Source organism: Protopterus annectens, chromosome 7.part0, assembly GCF_019279795.1.
Source record: "Protopterus annectens isolate FY-2018-M chromosome 7.part0, PAN1.0, whole genome shotgun sequence".
NCBI classification, from domain to species: Eukaryota; Metazoa; Chordata; order Ceratodontiformes; family Protopteridae; genus Protopterus; species Protopterus annectens.
The window spans coordinates 737,687,545-737,707,220 of record NC_056739.1 but is presented as its reverse complement, the minus strand read 5'-3'; the positions used below and the strand labels follow the sequence as shown (position 1 = coordinate 737,707,220).

The 19,676-nt window shown below is 39.6% G+C and overlaps 1 protein-coding gene across 2 annotated transcripts in view; it reads right to left on the bottom strand.

Annotated features, from left to right (window-relative positions):
• Positions 1 to 484: 484 nt before the first annotated feature.
• Positions 485 to 19,676, bottom strand: part of LAMTOR4 (late endosomal/lysosomal adaptor, MAPK and MTOR activator 4) — a 1,302,749-nt gene continuing 1,283,557 nt past the window's right edge. For both annotated transcript variants that reach the window (XM_044077267.1, XM_044077268.1), the window contains one exon: positions 485 to 915. In XM_044077267.1, coding sequence (XP_043933202.1) covers positions 818 to 915 — 98 coding nt within the window. In that variant the 3' untranslated portion in view covers positions 485 to 817. The remainder of the gene's footprint in view (positions 916 to 19,676) is intronic.

The window sequence follows — 19,676 nt, the reverse complement described above, 5'->3', positions numbered from 1 at the left end:
AATGTAGGAGGATGGGTTTTGAATAAAGTGGAAATGTATAAAAAAGATTAAAAAATATTCATCTCAAGTTTTAACAGTTTTTCACAGAAAAAAATATAGTTTAAACAAAGTAATGTAGAAAAAAATATCTGCATAGCAAGTGGTGTTGCAAACTGTCAAGCCTCAAAAGCCTGCAGTGGAGTGCTCTACTTGGCAGCAGGAAGGCTGCAAAGGGATTGGCATCCTAACTTGCTTTAGCTCAGGCCAATTGTTTTGGTGTGTGAAAGGTGCCCTGAAACGTTGGAAGCTGGCTAACAAACAACTTAGGCTACTGCCCTGATTACCAGTTTGAAGGACATGGGACATGAAAGGTGAGAATATTATGCATATTTCACAAACTAAAATGGATGCACAACAGGTAGTGTTGTAAAATTCGAAGACAGTATGACACAGGCTTTCCAATATGTATTGCAACTCACCTCTTAACATGAATACAGTCATAAGCGACATTTTAATAGAGGTTTATTTAAAAAGAAGTAATAATTGATCAAAATCCAATTTAATGAGTTGCAAAATTATAAAGGTTTCTAAGGCAGTGAAGTGATCCAACATGCTGTTATCCACTGTTTAGAATTGCTCATTACAAATGAGTGAACAATACACATAAAACTTTTGTTCAGTTGAGGAGCTATTCACAAGACAAGGATGTTCTCCAATAAGAAAGCCTCTTTCCTGGCTTCCACTCATGTTCAGTTCTTTGTGGAAATCAAAGCCAAGCAAAGGATTTGAGTAGGTACTACAGTCTGCTGAGCAATAAACCAGTGCGACACACACAAGTTCACACATTAATGGGCTCTCTGGATGAGTTTTGCCTCTTCACCACAAACACCTTCTGCCCCGAAACTGTCACCATGTAGGTATGTTCACCAAACACAACTGCAACACAAACAGAATGCATATATGTAAGATGACAGCACATCCACCAGTAATCCTAAAAAACATTGACCAGTCTGCATGAGCCTTATGCACATGTAAAACTATTAGCCAGCACTAACATGAAAATGCTACAAATGTACTATTCAACCTCCACTTTACTGCACTGCAGCATTCAACAGGTCACCCATGCTGTATGTTAAGCTTAGGTGTATTGCTGACCCAAAATTTAAAATCCAACATTGTATTATATGGCATGGGTGGTAACAGAAGGTACCTGGCAAATGTTTCACAGCCTTAGGGCCAGTGTTTTTTTTGTGCACAGAATTACTCATTTAATTATCCATTTGTGTTTGTTTTGGTTAAAGGAAAAATCTAAGCGCTGATCACTCAGCTCCTGAAATCAACTGAAGTGGAGCAACATGGAGTAGCCATTAATCTTCACCCTGAGGCAGGGACAGAAGGTCTCAATTAACCGAAAAAGTAAAATTTTCCTTAGAGGTAGCAAGAACTGGAAACTCTGCTGGGTTATCAACATGCATAAATGATGAACTAGATTTGAAAAAAGGAAAGTTATGGACTTGCCAATAACAGCTCCATGTTGTCAGGCCATCAACATGGGGTTGTCAGATCCAACCTCAGCATCAAATTTGAAGCTTCTTAGCTCCAAGGCTCTGCCCCCTCCCCTACCCATAATTCCCTCTACTCCACCACCCTCAGAGTTTGCCCCAACCAGAAAAATACTAAACTATGATACTACAATCAAAAGTAGACACCAACAGACGAGTAATAAATAGGACTGAAAAAACGGTGTAGATGGCAATTACCTGGTCACCAAGAAGCCTAAATGGACTGAAAAATCAGACCACATTGATCAATATAGTAAGTACATAACTATAGACTTCAACATGTGGGACAGCTTCCCAAGATGTTTTACCTGGGTAGCATCAATGAAAGATATTCCTGAGAATGATGGAACCAAAGGAAGAGCATGACCTGGACTACACATCACACAATGAGATACAATGGTGTGAACTGTAAAACCACATTGCTGCTGCACAACGTTAATGGGGAGACCTCGTAAAGGTTATGGACATGGAGTGAGCTTTAAGTCTGGTTTGTAGGACAAGCCTTTGTTGTAGACAAAAGAAATGCAATGTGACAACTATTATGAAAGAACTTTGACCACTGCTTTGCCTAATTTTGGTTGAGAGAAGGCAACAAATTATCAGACTGCCTGAATGGTTTATTCCTATGAAAGTAGAATAGGAGTTGAAGGTTCCAGCCTATGTAGGACGTATTCAGGCTCCCTACTGAAATTTCAGCACTCTAATACAGAGTGCCAAAAAGCTGGGGGGGGTGGAAAACCCAGGGAGGAGAGAATTATTCTCAAACTTTACTGCAGGGGGCCCCCAAACTTGCACATACCAACTCCAAGATAGCCATACCTTGGAGAAAAGGGAATATTCTGAGAAAGTGCATCTTGGACTTAAATTGGCCATTTAGTATCTGCATTTTGTGACTCACTGTAGCGGGTCCCAACATTTCAAATGGGTTACAGTGTATTCACTTTTGTTTGAAAAGGTAGGCAAGATTACCAGTAGATTTTATTGAATGATGTTTCAGATGCCACATTAGAAAGGATAAATTAGTCCAAGGAGATCATCTTTATGGAATACCAAATAGGGAGGCTTGCAGGAAAGGGCCTGGAACTCCCAAACCTTTGACCCATGTAATAGCCACTAGAACAGATAGTCTTCCAAGTTGAGAATTTTAAATCTACTGTGGTTGCTGGTTCAAAGTGGGGTTGAGTTGGCGCTTGGAGCAGGATAGTAATATCTCAAGGAGCAGCTGGGTCCCCGATAGGTGGCCATAGCAGAAAGGTTCCTCTCAAAAAGGCTTTAGAGATTTAAGGAAGCTATGGAGTTGTCATTCTGCCCTATGGGAGCGTTTGCTAGTGGAATAACTGCAGCCACTATCGAAAAGTTCAGAGATGAATTCTAATATGGAAGGGATGGGAGCAGAAAGAGGGTCCAAACTTTTTGACATGGCCCAAATAGAAAATCTCTTGCAATTGTTATGATATACCTTCCTGGTAGACTGATGTTTGGGAAGCAGACAGGATGTGAACAGCCGATGTAAGCCCGTCATCTGACTTACCATTAGAACTGTAGGAACTCAAGAGGCTAGTTTCATGGGCTTGTGGTCCAGAGGAGGCAGTTCAGACAGATGAGTTAAAAGATCTAGATACTGATTCAACATTCATGCAGGATGTTACCAGTAGAGACCACAGTAAAGGTAAACAGGTCTGTCAGGCCCAGAAAGGGGCAAGGAGGGGATTACACTGGCCTTACCTTTTCTTGCTTTCTGGATGAACTTAGTGACAATGACGGAAAAGCATAAAGACTCTGGGGCCAGTTGTGGACCAGAGCATCCCTTGGAGGGATCAGGACAAAATAACTACTGCACTTGTTCAAGTATGAGGTGACAGCAAAGTTGGCCTCACTGATGAAAAATCTAAGTGGTCACTATAGTATTGAGAGACCATTCCTGATGCATTAAGATAGTTCTGCTCAGTTTGTCCACTGAACATCTCCAGTGCATCTATTGCTATTATAAAGCGGTGTGAAGACATAGCCCATGACTAAAATGTCCTCTCAACAAAGGGGATGGAAGCGGGTTCCTGCCTGTTTGTTGAAGTACCAGACTACTGCCAAGATGTCTGCGTGTATGGAAATCACACCCTTTGGGACAGCATTCCTGCCTGCAATGCTGGGAGTACTACCCTTACCGCCAAGATACACATGTAAAGATTTGCCTCTAGGGATGACCATAGACCTTGGATAATTCTTTGTACTGCCCCACCCACCTTAGAAGGGAGGCATCCATGGTTACTACTGCTACAGGTTGATCCTTATGTAATGGGCATCCTTTCATTACTGAAGGAAACGTTATCCACCAAGAATGTGTTCTCTGCAGACATGAGTAATGTGAATCCTTGCATACAGTGGATGGGTGTTGAGAGCACTATACTGCAACGGTCCACTGGGAGTACTCTCATGGAACCTAGCTAGCGGGACCATCAAAACTGTGGATGTCATTAGACCCAAGAGATGTACAATCAACCATGCTAGAGGAGAGTGATGATTAAATACCTGTACAGCTGAAAGATGTAAACAGACTAAACTGGCATGGGGAAGACTTGCCAACTGTAGAATAGAGTTGACAGGGCATCTGATAAATTCTGCTTGGCACTTAACAGTAAATCTGTCCAAGTCTTATAATAGGAGAACAAGGAATTTGTGATATAGCAACAGATCCCTGGAGTTTGCAGTTGGTCAATTGTCGAGATATGGGAAAATTGATCCCTAGCAGGCATCCTTCCTCAGAAAAGGCAAAAAATGGACTGAATTTGACCATCTAGAATTTTGTCTGTTTTACTGACAATTTAGATAACTCAGATCCAGAATGGGCCTGAGGTTCCCTGTTTACTTGGATACTAAAAGAACTAGACTCCAGACTCTACTTTGTCTTGATGACAAGTTGGATGACTTCTAGTGGTTTGGAATTTTCTGGTGCTGCTAGTAGTGGAGGAAGGGAAGAGAGAAGTGAAGTGCAAAATATTCAGCACCCATGAATTGGTTACATTTTGCCAGGCTTGTGGGTGCATGGGTAAGCACCAACCCCCCCCCCCCAGGAGTTGGGTAACCCTTCAGGGGCACTGATGGAGCTTCTTGTTAAAATGACCACGAAAGCCTAGATTGTGCAGTCTGCCTCCTTGGCAAAATTGCCTCCTACTCTGCCACTAGAAGAGGTTATATTCCCCAGAAGCATCATGAAAACCTGATTTGCAGAACCACATCATTCTAGCCCAGATTCAGAGGGAAGGATCTTTGTCAGGTGTGAAAAATAGATTCGAGCAAGCGATCCTGGTTAGTGTGTCTTTTACTTTGGGTCTAATAAGAGGGGAGCAATCAAGAGGAGCATTAATGAAGGACTTCTGCAAAGTCAAAAAGATGTAGCCAGGCATGCCAATGCATGGTGGTGCCTGCTGCCCACTGCCCTAGTCACGTCATCCACTGTATTGCAAGGCAGTCGCATAGCTAGAGCAGCCTGTAGAATCCAGTCTTCTTGACATCTGCAGGCAGAATACCCAAGAGAGGACTTGGAAAGCTATTTAGTCAAGTCTCTGGAATCCAGTAACATGGGCCAAATAATTCAGTGACTTGCACCCAGATCACTGATGAGCATGCCCCCTTCCTGAACTTGTCTACAGCTCCACTTCCTGAACTTGTCCGCAGCCCTAAACTCTTAGGGGGAGGGATGGGCAGAGAACTTTCTTCCAACAATTCCTTTTTTGTTCAATAAGATCAGTGGGTGGTACCACCCAGGACAATGTTGAGCCAGAACCATGGAACATGGATTAGTCTGCTGAAAGGTTTAGTGGACAACTCCCCTCCATTTCTTCAATTAAAAGGATCTCACTGAGTCTTCTGGGTGAGCCTTCTCCTTCATCCAAATCAGTGCATTCTACTTGCACATCTATTTCTTATGAACTGGCAATGGTGGGAGCTCCGAGGGTTCTGTATCAGACAGCTAATGTAGCATGGAGACTCAGAAGTCTGTGGTACCAACAGAAAGGAGGGAAGAAGCAGCAGCAAGATCTTACTGGGGTTTGAGTGGAACTAATCTGGATGGGATCACCTCTTCCTTAAGTAACACCAAGACCCTTCCAAAAGCTGAAGCCACGATTGGCCCCAAAGCTCCCCTCCTGTCCAAGGACAAAAGGACACCCCTTGATAGAAATGGGCCTCAACCCTAAAACCAATTTCTGATCAGAGCTATGGAGAACCTAGGCCCCAAAGGGGATTGACGATTCAATAACTGGAGTTGATACATGCCTCAAACCCCGGCACCTACAATTCAGTTCAAAGTCTCTTCCCCAGCCAAACATATTGGAGTCGAGAGAAAGGAATGTTGTCAGAATCAAAGTAGCTCAACTGCCTGCTCAGACAAAGGTGCCCTGGGGCAGGTAGGATCCAAGGTAGCTGGGTCAGAGGTGCAGACTGGGACTGGAAAGATGAAAGAAGGGGTAGTTGGACCAATACTTAGGTGTGTTCCCAGGAGATTGTATGGAGAAAAACACCAAAGCTAGATCTGCATACTCAAATTTCCACATCATCCTGTCAATAGTCTTTCAGTTGGGCTTCTGGAAGACTGAACAGTCACTAAAGGTGGTGTGAAATACCTACACTCTTGCAGCATCAGCAAGTGTGGGCTTGTGCTCACCAGCTCCAGGGAGAACAAACCCAACAGACAATCAGCTCCAATGTTCTGGGAGTTTTCAGATCCAGCTCAACCGGCACCATCAGGTTGAGAGAATGTATTTTCCTAGATTTGTCAGACATGTCTGAATCATTTATCTTTTTCCTTTTTTGTTCCATCCTTAGTTTTGGCTTTGCCCTGCTTTTTACCTGGAAAAGGAGTAGCAGATAAGGTGGATGCTATGGAAAGAGAAAACCGTGTCTGTGCAGGACAGAGGCCCTTGACCATGAGCTTTTCTATCTTGATCTGAAGTGCCCTAAAGCTAAAAGAACAAAAACAATCTTCGGTAAACCACCACGGCAGCCAAAGAACTTTTGGAAATACTGTTAAAACTATTAACAAAATAAAATCAAAAACCTTTAATCCAGTTCGATAAGCACTTCGGCTTTTTAGCCTTCCTCAGATCGTATACTTAGAACTGTGTCATTAAAACTTTTAAAAAGGTAAATCTCCAATCACTTTACTTCCCATAAACACTCATACTCCGGAGCCAATAAACGCCCATACTCTGGAGCCAATCATTTAAAGTTAGACTTCCTTTTCAGGGATCCAATAATACCATAGTAAGATTCAATCCAATCAAAAAATAGCCAAATAGTTGTTCATTGGTAAAGAAAAGAGGCAGGTTCAGACAGATTCAGGAAGTCAATTCTTCTAAACACAGTGGGTTTCCATAATAAAGTGCATATTTATAGCACAAAAGATATTTTGCTTGTATACCGTTATGCATAAGAACTGGCAGTAGGCCTCATAAGACTCTAAGCCAGTCCATTTATATCAAAAGGCCATTATTCTTGTGCGGCTTCCTTCTTTTTTCGCCAGTCAATTTTGTTCAAACAGCCAATAGTTAAACACATGCAAGAGAGTAAGGTTCTATCCAGTCAAGAAATAAATATATTAACCAATAGTTGTACGTTGTCATGACCTGTTTTCTTGATCAAAAGGATTCAGAAAGTTAATTTTCTAAAACACAGTGGGTTTCCATAATAAAACGCATATTTATAGCACAAATATGTTTCGCTTTTATATTGTACACATAACTGGCAGTGGTCTTCATAAGACACCAACTAAACCAGTCCATTTATATCCCTATTATTCGGCTTCCTTTTCTAACCAGTTTCGTTCAATAGCCAGTGGTTATACACATGCGAGAGATACCTTCTCTTTTTGGACCAGAGAGATCAAAAGAGCGAGTCTCTTGAAATGCAATAAATAGTGATTTTCTTGAATGTTCGCCACAAAAAAAGTGATACATAATATCTCTTGAAACTAGTTGTTAGAATTTGTCAGACATTTAGTCTTTCATTCGAGAAATTAATAATTGTTATAAAACTATATGGTCCACTTATGACCAGATGTCATTTCTGTATAGAAATGACTCTCTTTCTTAGCCAGTTTCATATTAAGGGCCAAGCCTACTACTTATAACCAATAATAATTTAATTATTCTTGAATATATATTTTAATGAAACCACGTTACTGCAGCCTATAGAGTAAGATGCCAATCAAGAAGATCAGGAGAGCAAATTTTTTGGAACAAGGACTATTGTTTCTCCTAACCTTTAGTATAAGTTTAAGGAATCACGCCATAAAAAATATTACACATTCATATTTTACATAGATTTCTCTTCTCCGGAACCAAAAATGTTCAGAGATAAACGGTCTTTCATTCAGAAACTCAATTCTAAACTATCGTCCCATTTTATACCAATAGGTTGTTCCTACTCAGAGACTACTTTCTTATTGACCAATCAGTATCATGTAAAAATCCAAGCCTATTTACAACCAATGGTATTCCTTCTGTTCTTTAATATGGGTTTTAGCTGGACCACATTATTCAACCCTGGAGGGCGGTTCACTCGCATATTAACAATCCAGTTAATTTCACATAACTCTGTCCTATTGTGAACATCCCCTTCTCGTGCTGTTTGAGTTACCTCAATAATCTTAAATCTAAAATTAAGATTGAGGTTTTTGGCCACATGCACTGTCAATGTATTGTTCATATCCTTATTGTGTAGGTCTCCAAGATGCCTTAATATTCTGTCTTGTGCCTTTCCTATTGGATTGTATGGGCTTAATAAACCCATTCTTGTTGCATAGGAGCCTTTTGATGTTTTTCTTGTTCTTAAATACAAATCTAGGAGTCTATTAAATTTATTTTCCTATCAGTGGTAAGAATGGGCCAAACTTTTAATATTGCAAATTTGCTTATTATGCTCATTATCCATACAATAAGTCAGTGCACATCTTAACTGCGATTCCCTAGTTCATGAAGAGGGCTTATCTCTATGTGACCGACTACTCTGTTGGGAAAAATGTGGACGTCCTTTACCTTTTCTGATGTCCTTACATTCTGTTCTCATGACCAAGTTAGTCTTTATATCTCCTTTTAGGTTTTCATACAATTGTATCTGCTCACTTTTAAAATTTTCTTCATCCGTACATAATCTTGATAACCTTATGGTCGGATTCTCAAAAATGTTATAAATATGTCCTGGATGCCATATCTATGTAAATAGTGGTTCTTCAAGGTAGATTTCCTATATAACACTGGTATTTATGCCCTCATTTGGATTTCCTATTAACAGGTATTTATGCCCTCATTTGGGTGCATCAGAATCTTTATGCCCTCTGCCTTCATTTGGGTGCATCAGAATCTCAACATCCAGGAAGTCAATAATTTCCTTTGAGTAGTTAGCTTTAAGCTCAAGAAAATCAGCACTCTGATGTAATTTATAAAGAAAGTTAGGTGTTCAATATCCCCTTCCCATAGAATAAAAAGGTCGTCCACAAAACAACCATAATGTATTGGATGTTTTCTCCATGGGTTGACATCACTTAAAACTTGGATACTTTTCCATTGAGCTACTACCAAGTTTGAATAACTATTAGCACATGGGGTAGTATCACCATAAACAAAAAGACATTGTTCATTATTGGAACTTGTCCTGGAAAACAAACTGGATCAGGATTAACATTATGCCTCATGAACTGATCTATAGCTCGTAACCCATATTCATTGGGTATTACTGTAAAAATACTGGTGATATCCATAGTCACTAGTACAATATTACTAAAGTTGGTCATCTGACGAGTCTTTATATGCAAGTCCCTTAGGAAACTTCCTGTGTCCTTTAGCACTGTAGGTGCCATAGGTAAAATTCTTAACTCATTCTTTGTATACACAGATAATGGTTCAGTAATCCAATCCCTACAAAACACCCATTTGAATAAGTTGGAACTGTTGGAAGTTAATTTAAATGCTTATGATAAGCTAAGGCAACAAAAAAAAAAAAAAAAAATTGGCCCATCAGGACTTCAAGAATGGCCTAAAGATGAAAATATCAATAGAGGACGGAATAAGTTCCATACCAGCAGAGCCTCCAATTCTAGGAATGAATTCACTGGACAGTACTTTGAACAAAGTAATGGGATGGTGAACAAATCACCGAATTCAAATACAAATATGAATTCTATACAAACACCAGCTAGGATAGACACTTTCAATAGAAATCAAATGTTGACTTTAGCTGAAGCTGGTACCAGTACTTCTCAGCCATGCCCCCCATGGAAGTGAAACAGTAGGTCTAGTTACTAGACTCAAATTAAAGACGGAGCTGTTCATGCCCCGGTAAATTGGCCATTACTGGTTTAAAAAAAAAAAAAAAAAAAAGGCTATTTAGCAAGAATGTGAGAACACAGTCAGGAATTCAAAGCGCAAGAAATTGACATTATAAATGTTGAGGATACTCAACTCAGTTGTAAATTTGTAAATATTTCACATTTTGATTTAAGTCCTGAATAAATTTCTTTACTGGATTGTGGTCTAAGTTTCATTCCAGCTTTGCCATCTGATTTAAAATGATTTTATGACACATTAGGCTTTTCTGTAGAAACATATATCGCTGAAATGTATTTTTGGGGGAGACTGTCTGTAGAACCACTCAATATAAGAAACCTAGTAGGTTTATCCCAGTCAACCACCTTGCTGTTGAATTATTCTCCAGATTATGAGGATGAAGTGGAAAAAGCAAATGGATCAACTGGTCATCAAACCAGCTGACAAGGGTGGATGCATAGTTGTCATGGATGCAGACTAGTACAGAAATAAGATGCAGAGAATGCTTGAATATGTCAAGAGATTGAGTAAAAAAAAGAAGTTGATGTGAGAACCAAGACGTTTCAAAACTTCTTGTATGAATTACTTATGGACCAACACATAAGCAAGGATCTTTATGACATCTTTGATTTCGCTCATCCTATGATTCCAAGTATACAAGTGGTCTACCGAAAATACATAAGGATTACTATGACTCCCCCACACTAGGTCCCATTGTAGCTGGTAGGAACTGGATTACTGAACCATTATCTGTGTATTTAGATAATGAGTTAAAAAGAATCTTACCTATGGCACCTACAGTGCTAAAAGACACAGGAAGTTTCCTAAGGGACTCTCATATCATATCAAGACTCATCAGACGACTAATTTTAGTATTATACTAGTGACTATGGCTCAGTCTTTTTACAGTAATACCCAATGAATATGGGTTACGAGCTATAGATCAGTTCATGAGGCATAATGATGTTAATCCTGATGCAGTTTGTTCATTATTGGAACTTGTCCTGGAAAACAAGGTCTGTTTATGGTGATATTTTCTATTTGCAAACATGGGGAGTTGCCATGGGAACCCCATACACTAACAGTTATTCAAACCTGGTATTAGCTCAATGGGAAAGTATCCAAATTTTAAGTGAGGTCAACCCATGGAGAAAACCTCCAATATATTATGGTAGTTTTGCAGACGACATTTTTATTCTATGGGAAGGAGATATTGAACACCTAACTTTCTTTATAAATTACATCAGAATACTGATTTCCTAGGAGTTTAAAGCAAACTACTCAAAGGAAATGATAGACTTATTGGATGTTAAGATTCAGATACACCCAAATGAGGGCATAAATACCAGTGTTTATAGGAAATCTACCTGGAAGAACCACTACTTACATAGACAAGTATGCATCCAGGACATATTTATAACATTTTTGAGAATCAGACCATAAGGATATCAAGATTATGCACAGATGAAGATTTTAAGAGTAAGATAAAATTGTATGAAAACCTAAAAGAAAGGGGATATAAAGACTTTACTCATGAGAATGGAATGTAAGTACATCAGACAAGGTAAAGGACGTCCACATTTTTCCCAACAGAGTAGTCAGTCATATAGTGATGAGCACTCTTCAAGAACTAGGGAATCACAATTAAGATGTGCACTGACTTCTTGTACGGATAAGCAAATTTGCAATATTATTAAAAGATTTTGGCCCATTCTAACCACTGATGAGAAAATAAAAAATATAATAGGGGAGACTCCTAGATTTGTATTTAAGAAAATCAAAAGGCTCCTAGATTTGTATTTAAGAAAATCAAAAGGCTCCTACGCAACAAGAATGGGTTTATTAAGCCCATGCACTTTTAGGTGCCGAAAATGTAAAGCTTGTGATATGGATAGTGTAAACACATTTGTCTATCCGTGCACCAATAAGACTTGTTCCTTTAATGTGTATGCAGATTGCAACACTCAATACCTTGTTTATCTAGCGTCTTGTCAACAATACAGTGCATTTTACATTGGAAAAACTGACCAAAGGTTTAAAGACCTAATATTAAGGCATCTTAGAGACATGCACAATAAGGATATGAACAATACATTGGCAGTGCAGGTGGCCAAAAACCCCAATTTTTAGATTTAAGGCTATTGAGGTGGTAGCTCAAACAGCAAGAGAAGGGGATGTTCACAACAGGACAGTGTTACATGAAATTGGATTGTTAACATGCGTGTGAACCGCCCTCCGGGGTTGAATAATGTGGCCCTGCTAAAACCCATATTAAAGAACAGAAGGAATACCACTGGTTGCAAATAAGAGGCTTGGATTTTTACATGATACTGATTACTTTCTTATTGACCAATCTGACTAGGAACAACCATTGGTCTAAAATGGGACGAACAGTTTAGAATTATTATGGTGTTTCTGAATGAAAGGCAGAAAGTTAATTATCTCTGAAAATTTTTGGTTCCAGAGAAAAGATATCTATGTGAAATGTGCATGTGTAATATTTTTGGCATAAATGCGCAATTACTTGAAAAACTTGTACTAAAAAGGTTAGGAGAAACAATATTCCTTGTGTTCCAAGAAATTTGCTCTCCTGATCTTCTTGATTGGCTAAGAGAGATGGTATCCGTTACTCTATAGGCTGAAATTAACTTGGTTCTGTTAAAATACATATTCAAGATTAATTATTGGCTATAAATAGTAGGCTTGGCCCTTAATATGAAACTGATTGAGTAGCTTCTGCACAGAAATGACATCTGGTCATAAGTGGAACATATAGTTTTATAACTATTAATTTCTCGAATGAAAGACTAAATATGTCTGACAAATTCTAAAAACTGGTTTCAAAAAGGAGATCTGCATCAGAAACTTTGTGGCGAACGTTCAAGAGGATCACTACTTATTGCATTTCAAGACGCTTGCTCTTTTGATCCCTTTGATTGGTCCAAAAATTATTTTATTTTATTTATCATTTGTTGACCGGGAAAGTCCGACTAGGTTCCACAGAGCCTGTTTTCAGTGGAGGCCCAGGGAGAAATGCTCCAGATGCATGTCTTTGGAAGGTCTCTCTCGCATATGTATAACCACTGGCTACTGAACGAAACTGAGTGGTTAAAAAAGAAGGAAGCTGAATAATAATGGCCTTTGGATATAAACGGCCTGGTTTAGTGTCTTATGAAGACCACTGCCAGTTCATGTGTGCAACATACAAGCGAAACATCTTTATGCTATAAAATATGCACTTTATTATGGAAACCCACTGTTTTACAAAACTAACTTTTTGAATCCTTTTGATTGGTCAAGAAGAGAGGCAGGTCCTGACAATGTACAACTATTGGTTATATCTATTTCTTGACTGGAGTGGGTAGAACCTTACTCTCTTGCATGTGTAACTATTGGCTGTTGAACGAAATTGACTGGCGAAAAAAGGAAGCCGCACAATAATGGCCTTTTGATATAAATGGACTGGCTTAGAGTCTTGAGGACTACTGCCAGTTCTTATACGCAAGTATACAAGCGAAACATCTTCATGCTATAAATATGCACTTTATTATGGAAACTCACTGTGTTTAGAAGAATTGACTTCCTGAATCTTTTTGATTGTCCGAACCTACCTCCTCTTGAACAATGTACAACTATTGGCTATGGTTTGATTGGATAGTCTTACTATGGTATTATTAGCTCCCTGAAAAGGAAGTCTAACTTTAAATGATTGGCTCCAGAGTATGGGCGTCTACGAGAAGTGATTGGAGATTTACCTTTTTAAAACATTTTAATGACAGTTCTAAGTATACGATCTGATCGAACTAGATTAAATGTCTTTGATTTTATTTTGTTAATAGTATTAACAGTATTTCCAAAATTTTTTTAGGCTGATGTGGGGGTTTACTGAAGATTTTGTTTTTGGTTCTTCTATCAGGACCTTCAGCAGTGTATAGGTGTGTTTTTACTAAAGCTAAAAGAACAGGCTTGACACTCTGTACAAAAGTACATTTGGATGCAGAGGGAGAAGCTTATTTGCACATTCAGTATGTTACTTGAACCTTGTTTGTCATACAAAGGTCACTAGCTTGAGAAAAAAATTAAACCTACCACTTGGAAAATAAGCCACACTAAGCACTGTGTAAATACACTAGACAAACTGTTGTCACCATCCTTTATGACCGTAAGAAGAAGAAGAAAAAAAAAAAAGTCTAATAGTATTGTACTAACAACCAAGAAAAAGCACACTGTAAAGACTAGATAAGCTACTGCTAACTACTAATAGAAAGAACCAAGTTAAAATAGCGATAAATTACCTAAAAAAGTACAAAAATACTTTAATACAGGAGAGAAGTCTCTCAATAGGGGGAGGAGAGAAGGAAGGGGTATCAACCCACAATATCACTTGAAAGAAATGCAGAGCCCTCATGGAACATGTCTGAGGTGTTCAGGCAGCAAACAAGATCTGGGGTACTAAGGTAGAGCGGAGGAGCTTCAAATGCTGAGCAAAGGTCAGATCAGACAACCCATGATGAATAAGATGAAAGGGAGTACAAACAAGACCATTTGCAATAGAGGCAGACAAAGAACTAAAAGAAAAAATCTAGGAGATCGTGTATAGACAGAAAATATAAAGAGAGTATAAATGTCTGTGAGGGACTGTAATGGAAGAGACTAGCAAAAATGTATGCTTAAGCAGCTTAGCAAATGGGCTGGTTTAAGAAAGGAAGAAATTCTTCGACAGAGCACTTTACGTCTACTCTTCTCTTCGAACAATCAATAGATTCCTGTGCCCAGTGATGACCGTTCAAAACCACCAAGTAGAATAGCAACTTCAGTTTGCTTTGGAAAAAGGAGAAACTGAGAAACTACCCATTCGGGAATAATGTGTTTGTACTGATCATGATTTTTCCATTAGTACAAGGATCAAAAGAAACAAGTCACCTCATATTTCAAACAGCTAAATCTTTGCTTCAAACTACTATATCCAGCTGTATTGAAGGTCTTCTTTCCCCATGGAGTAAAGATCTTAGACCTAGAGCTGGTACCAGAAGAACTGGACAGGTTTATAAAAAAAAAAAAAAAAAAGTGTACAGGAGCAAAGATCTGAGCCTGGAATGTAGAACAAGGAAACCGGGGTCCTAGGATTAAGGTGTCTGCTGAGAAACTGCCCTTAAAATTGTCTAAGCAAAAAACAGATGCAGCACAAGATGGTCGAGGAGGAGAGAGCAAGATTTAGAATAGCTACCTTTTAAAGCTAGTAACTGGTTGCAAAAAAAGTAGGGGTGGGGAAACGTTTAGTGTATTGTTAAAATTATTAATTCTCATATTGACTACTTAAAGATGCATCCTGTTTGGGTGGATTTTGCCTGCTTTGCCATGTTGGTAGCTGAAGGGATGAGATTCATACCCTTGAGCACACAACTGCATGGAAATGGTAGCGTGGCAATGAGCCCAGGATTTGCAGTTCCTTTATAACATCTTGTTAACTCCATACTAGTGATCTATAGCACATTCTTGTACAGAATCAGCCATAAGGGTTGTACAAGGAAAATTGTAAGTCTATGTACTGAAATTTAGATGCAAGTGGAAAGGAGAGGCAAAAACTAAGAACTTTTTGTTATTTAGTGTTAAAAATTATGTACGAGCTCATGTACATGACCCTCCTCTCAAGTAATACAGGGAACTGTGTTTGTTGATACCAAGCCAACTATTCAGTTAGAATCATGCTATAGGACTAGTTGAAATGTCTTCATTACAAAAGAGACCAAAGTTATCTAGCAATTTTCCTTGCTACTGTGATACAACTACTTTGAAGTTTAGGGATGGAATCTACATTCATGGGGGGGGGGGGGTAATTACCAAATGAACATAGAGAGACTGAAGAAAATATTAGTAAAACTGTTCCTTTACACCCAAAACCTCAAGCTAAAAGGGATAAAAACAAGGGGAAAACACAACCGTTCTTAACAGCCTGGTGCACAAGTGTCAAAACATAAGCTTTTTCACCAGAGGGCAGCAAGGAAAGGGTAAAGAGGTGCTTATATATGTACATAGATCTGTTTGCAGTTTTTAAGGTTAGTTTTATTTTATTTTTAAAACTCTGCAAAAGTCAAAGGGTTAACTCAGAGAGGCCTTATTTCAATGGTAATTAGAAGTGGAAAAAGTCCCCCACCTTTCAGAATGAAAAATTGGCAAGGCTTAAGACAAGAACAGCTAGCCTAGTGCTTACATATGAATGATACTAGAGAAATGAGAAAGTTTTAAAGAGGTGCAGGGGAAGAGAGTGGACAGAATAATCAGATTAAAACTAAGGTATGTCCATTAAAGCAGCAATATGAAATGTAAATGGCCTCTGATAAAATAAGTACTGAATTATATTAAAAGAATGAGAGTAGATATAATGTTACAGACTTACCTTAAGAGATGAAAGAGTTGCACAATGGAGATGAGGGGGTTATTGTGCTCAAGTGATAAATGGCAGAAGGCAGGGAGTAACGAGTAAATATGAGAATTGGAAAAAAGGAAAAAAGATAGAAAGGGCAAGTAGTTTCTTCTCAGGGGAAACAGAACACTGGTAACCCTTACTTGCCCCCTACAACTAAAGAAGAAGAAATTTGACAGTTAAGTGAGGTGATAACAAAATTTCATCAAGTACTTCTTAGTGTGGGGAGGGGGAAATGGAATACAAATAAATAAAAATCAGATGTAGTGGGAGGCCTCAGAGGACAGACACTTGCCAATGAGGACAACTTTTTCACATTAGCATGCAAATGTAATGCAGAACAAAAACAAATACAGTAGCACAATATCCAGAAAGAACCATCTTCTGGCAGTCAGCCAAGTACATAAGATACAAGATCCATCCACACTGTACAACTTAAATAAATGCAATGTCTTCTTGTATTAGGTAAAGTACAGAGCGCGAGAGAGAGAGAGAGAGAGAGAGAGAGTCACGCGAGAGAGAGAGAGAGAGAGAGTCACGTGAGAGAGAGTGAGTCACGAGAGAGAGTCACGTGAGACAAATGTAATGCAGAACAAAAACAAATACAGTAGCACAATATCTAGAAAGAACCATCTTCTGGCAGTCAGCCTAGGTCATAAGATACAAGATCCATCCACACTGTACAACTTAAATAAATGCAATGTCTTCTTGTATTAGGTAAAGTACAGAGCGCGAGAGAGAGAGACGCGAGAGAGTCACGCGAGAGAGAGAGTCACGCGAGAGAGAGAGAGTCACGCGAGAGAGAGAGAGAGAGTCACGCGAGAGAGAGAGAGAGTCACGCGAGAGAGAGAGAGAGTCACGCGAGAGAGAGAGAGAGAGAGAGACATGAGAGAGAGAGAGAGACACGAGAGAGAGAGAGAGAGAGAGAGAGAGAGACACGAGAGAGAGAGACACGCGAGAGAGAGAGACACGAGAGAGACACGAGAGAGAGAGAGAGACACGAGAGAGAGAGAGAGAGACACGAGAGAGAGAGAGAGAGAGAGAGAGAGAGAGAGAGTCGCGAGAGAGAGAGAGTCACGAGAGAGAGAGAGAGTCACGAGAGAGAGAGAGTCGCGAGAGAGAGTCAGAGAGAGAGAGAGAGAGTCACGCGAGAGAGAGAGAGTCACGAGAGAGAGAGAGAGAGTCAGAGAGAGAGAGAGAGTCACGAGAGAGAGAGAGAGAGAGAGAGAGTCAGAGTCAGAGAGAGTCGAGAGAGAGTCAGTGAGTGAGTCAGAGAGAGTCGTGAGAGAGAGACAGTCCGAGAGTCACGAGAGAGAGAGAGAGACGAGAGAGAGTCACGTGAGAGAGAGAGAGTCCCGCGCGAGAGAGAGAGTCCCGAGAGAGAGTCCCGTGCGAGAGAGAGAGAGTCCCGCGCGAGAGAGAGAGAGAGAGAGAGTCCTGCGAGAGAGAGAGAGACACGAGAGAGAGAGCACACGAGAGAGAGAGAGAGAGAGAGAGAGCCACGCGAGAGAGAGCCACGCGAGAGAGAGCCACGAGAGAGAGAGAGAGAGAGAGAGAGAGAGAGAGAGAGAGACATGAGAGAGAGAGAGAGAGAGACAAGAGAGAGAGAGAGAGACACGAGAGAGAGAGAGAGAGAGAGACATGAGAGAGAGAGAGTCACACGAGAGAGAGAGAGAGAGTCATGAGAGAGAGAGACACGCGAGAGAGAGAGAGCCACGAGAGAGAGAGAGAGAGAGCCATGAGAGAGAGAGAGAGAGAGAGAGAGAGAGAGAGAGAGAGAGAGAGTCCCGAGAGAGAGAGAGTCCCACGAGAGAGAGTCCCACGAGAGAGAGAGTCCCACGAGAGAGAGAGTCCCACGAGAGAGAGAGAGAGAGAGAGAGTCCCGCGCGAGAGAGAGAGTCCCGCGAGAGAGAGAGTCCCGCGCGAGAGAGAGTCCCGCGAGAGAGAGAGAGAGAGTCCCGCGAGAGAGAGAGAGTCCCGCGAGAGAGAGAGAGAGAGAGAGTCCCGCGCGAGAGAGAGAGAGAGTCCCGCGCGAGAGAGAGAGAGAGTCCCGAGAGAGAGAGAGAGAGAGAGTCCCGCGAGAGAGAGAGAGAGTCCCACGCGAGAGAGAGAGAGAGAGTTACAGCAAAGCACTGGAACAAAGCAATAAGTCCAAAAACAAGAATAGTTGAGTTGAAATACCTTTATAACAAAAACGACAAAGCTTTCAGGTTCAAAAAACCCTTTCTCAAAGTTTACAACAGGTATAATGAAACACCCACTTTTATACACACAAAATAGATCATATGACCTGCAGCCATCATCACATGACCATGAAATTTAAAAACATGAAAATTTTATAAAAATATAAAAATACTATGTGCTATGAAAATTATAATGACATCAACTATATAAATTTTATCTACACAAACTTAGGCATAAAGTATAAAGAACAACATACACATAAAATACTTATAACCTAATATAAAAAGATATACTTAATGCTAAATGTAAATAGCTTTTATAGTATATAAGTAAAAGGTGTATAATAGAAACATGCCCTTCATTTAATAAAAACTACTTTAATCTTGTCTGCTGTATTCTTTGCAATATAGGTTTTAATGATACAGATGCATTTATGCCAGGGTATACATCAGCTGACAGTCTAATTATCCATTCATATTCCCTCAGGTCCAAGGAATTGGACAAATCCCCTCCCCTGGGTGATGCACTAACACAATCTATAACCTGAAATTTAAAGTGATGTGAACTGCCCTTAGCTACAATATGCTTGTACAACGCATTGTTCTCATTAGAAAGCCTAATGTTGGACTTGTGTTCCGTTATTCGCTCTTTGAGCTTTCTGGTAGTTTTACCCACATAAAAACAAGGACAAATTTGACATGTAGCTATGTAAACAACACTGCTAGTTATGCAGGTGGCATATCCAAAGAATTTATATTCTCTTCCTGTCGTGGGATGCTTGAATGTATCCACTTTATGAGTATCACTACTTTTAAGTACATCATTGCAACAACTACAGTTGTAACAAGCAAATGTACCATGATTCGCTGCTAATGTCGGCCTAGGTTTCCAATAATTGAAATCCTTATAACCAAGGATGTTTTTTAATGTTAAGCATGTTTTATAACTAAAGTAGGTTTTTCACCAACTACTAATTTTATATCCTCCTGTGCCATTAGTACCCTCCAGTATTTATATATTATCTTATTAATATTATATGTAAGTAAGTTAAAAGATGTTATGAATCTCAATCTATTATTATTGGGCATAAACGTATTAATAGTTTCATGTGCCTTTGGAAATTTTTTAAAAATAGGTTCGTATAACATTTCCCTATTGGATATGATATGTTCTTTCGTTATTTCTAATAAATGCATGGGGTAACCACTG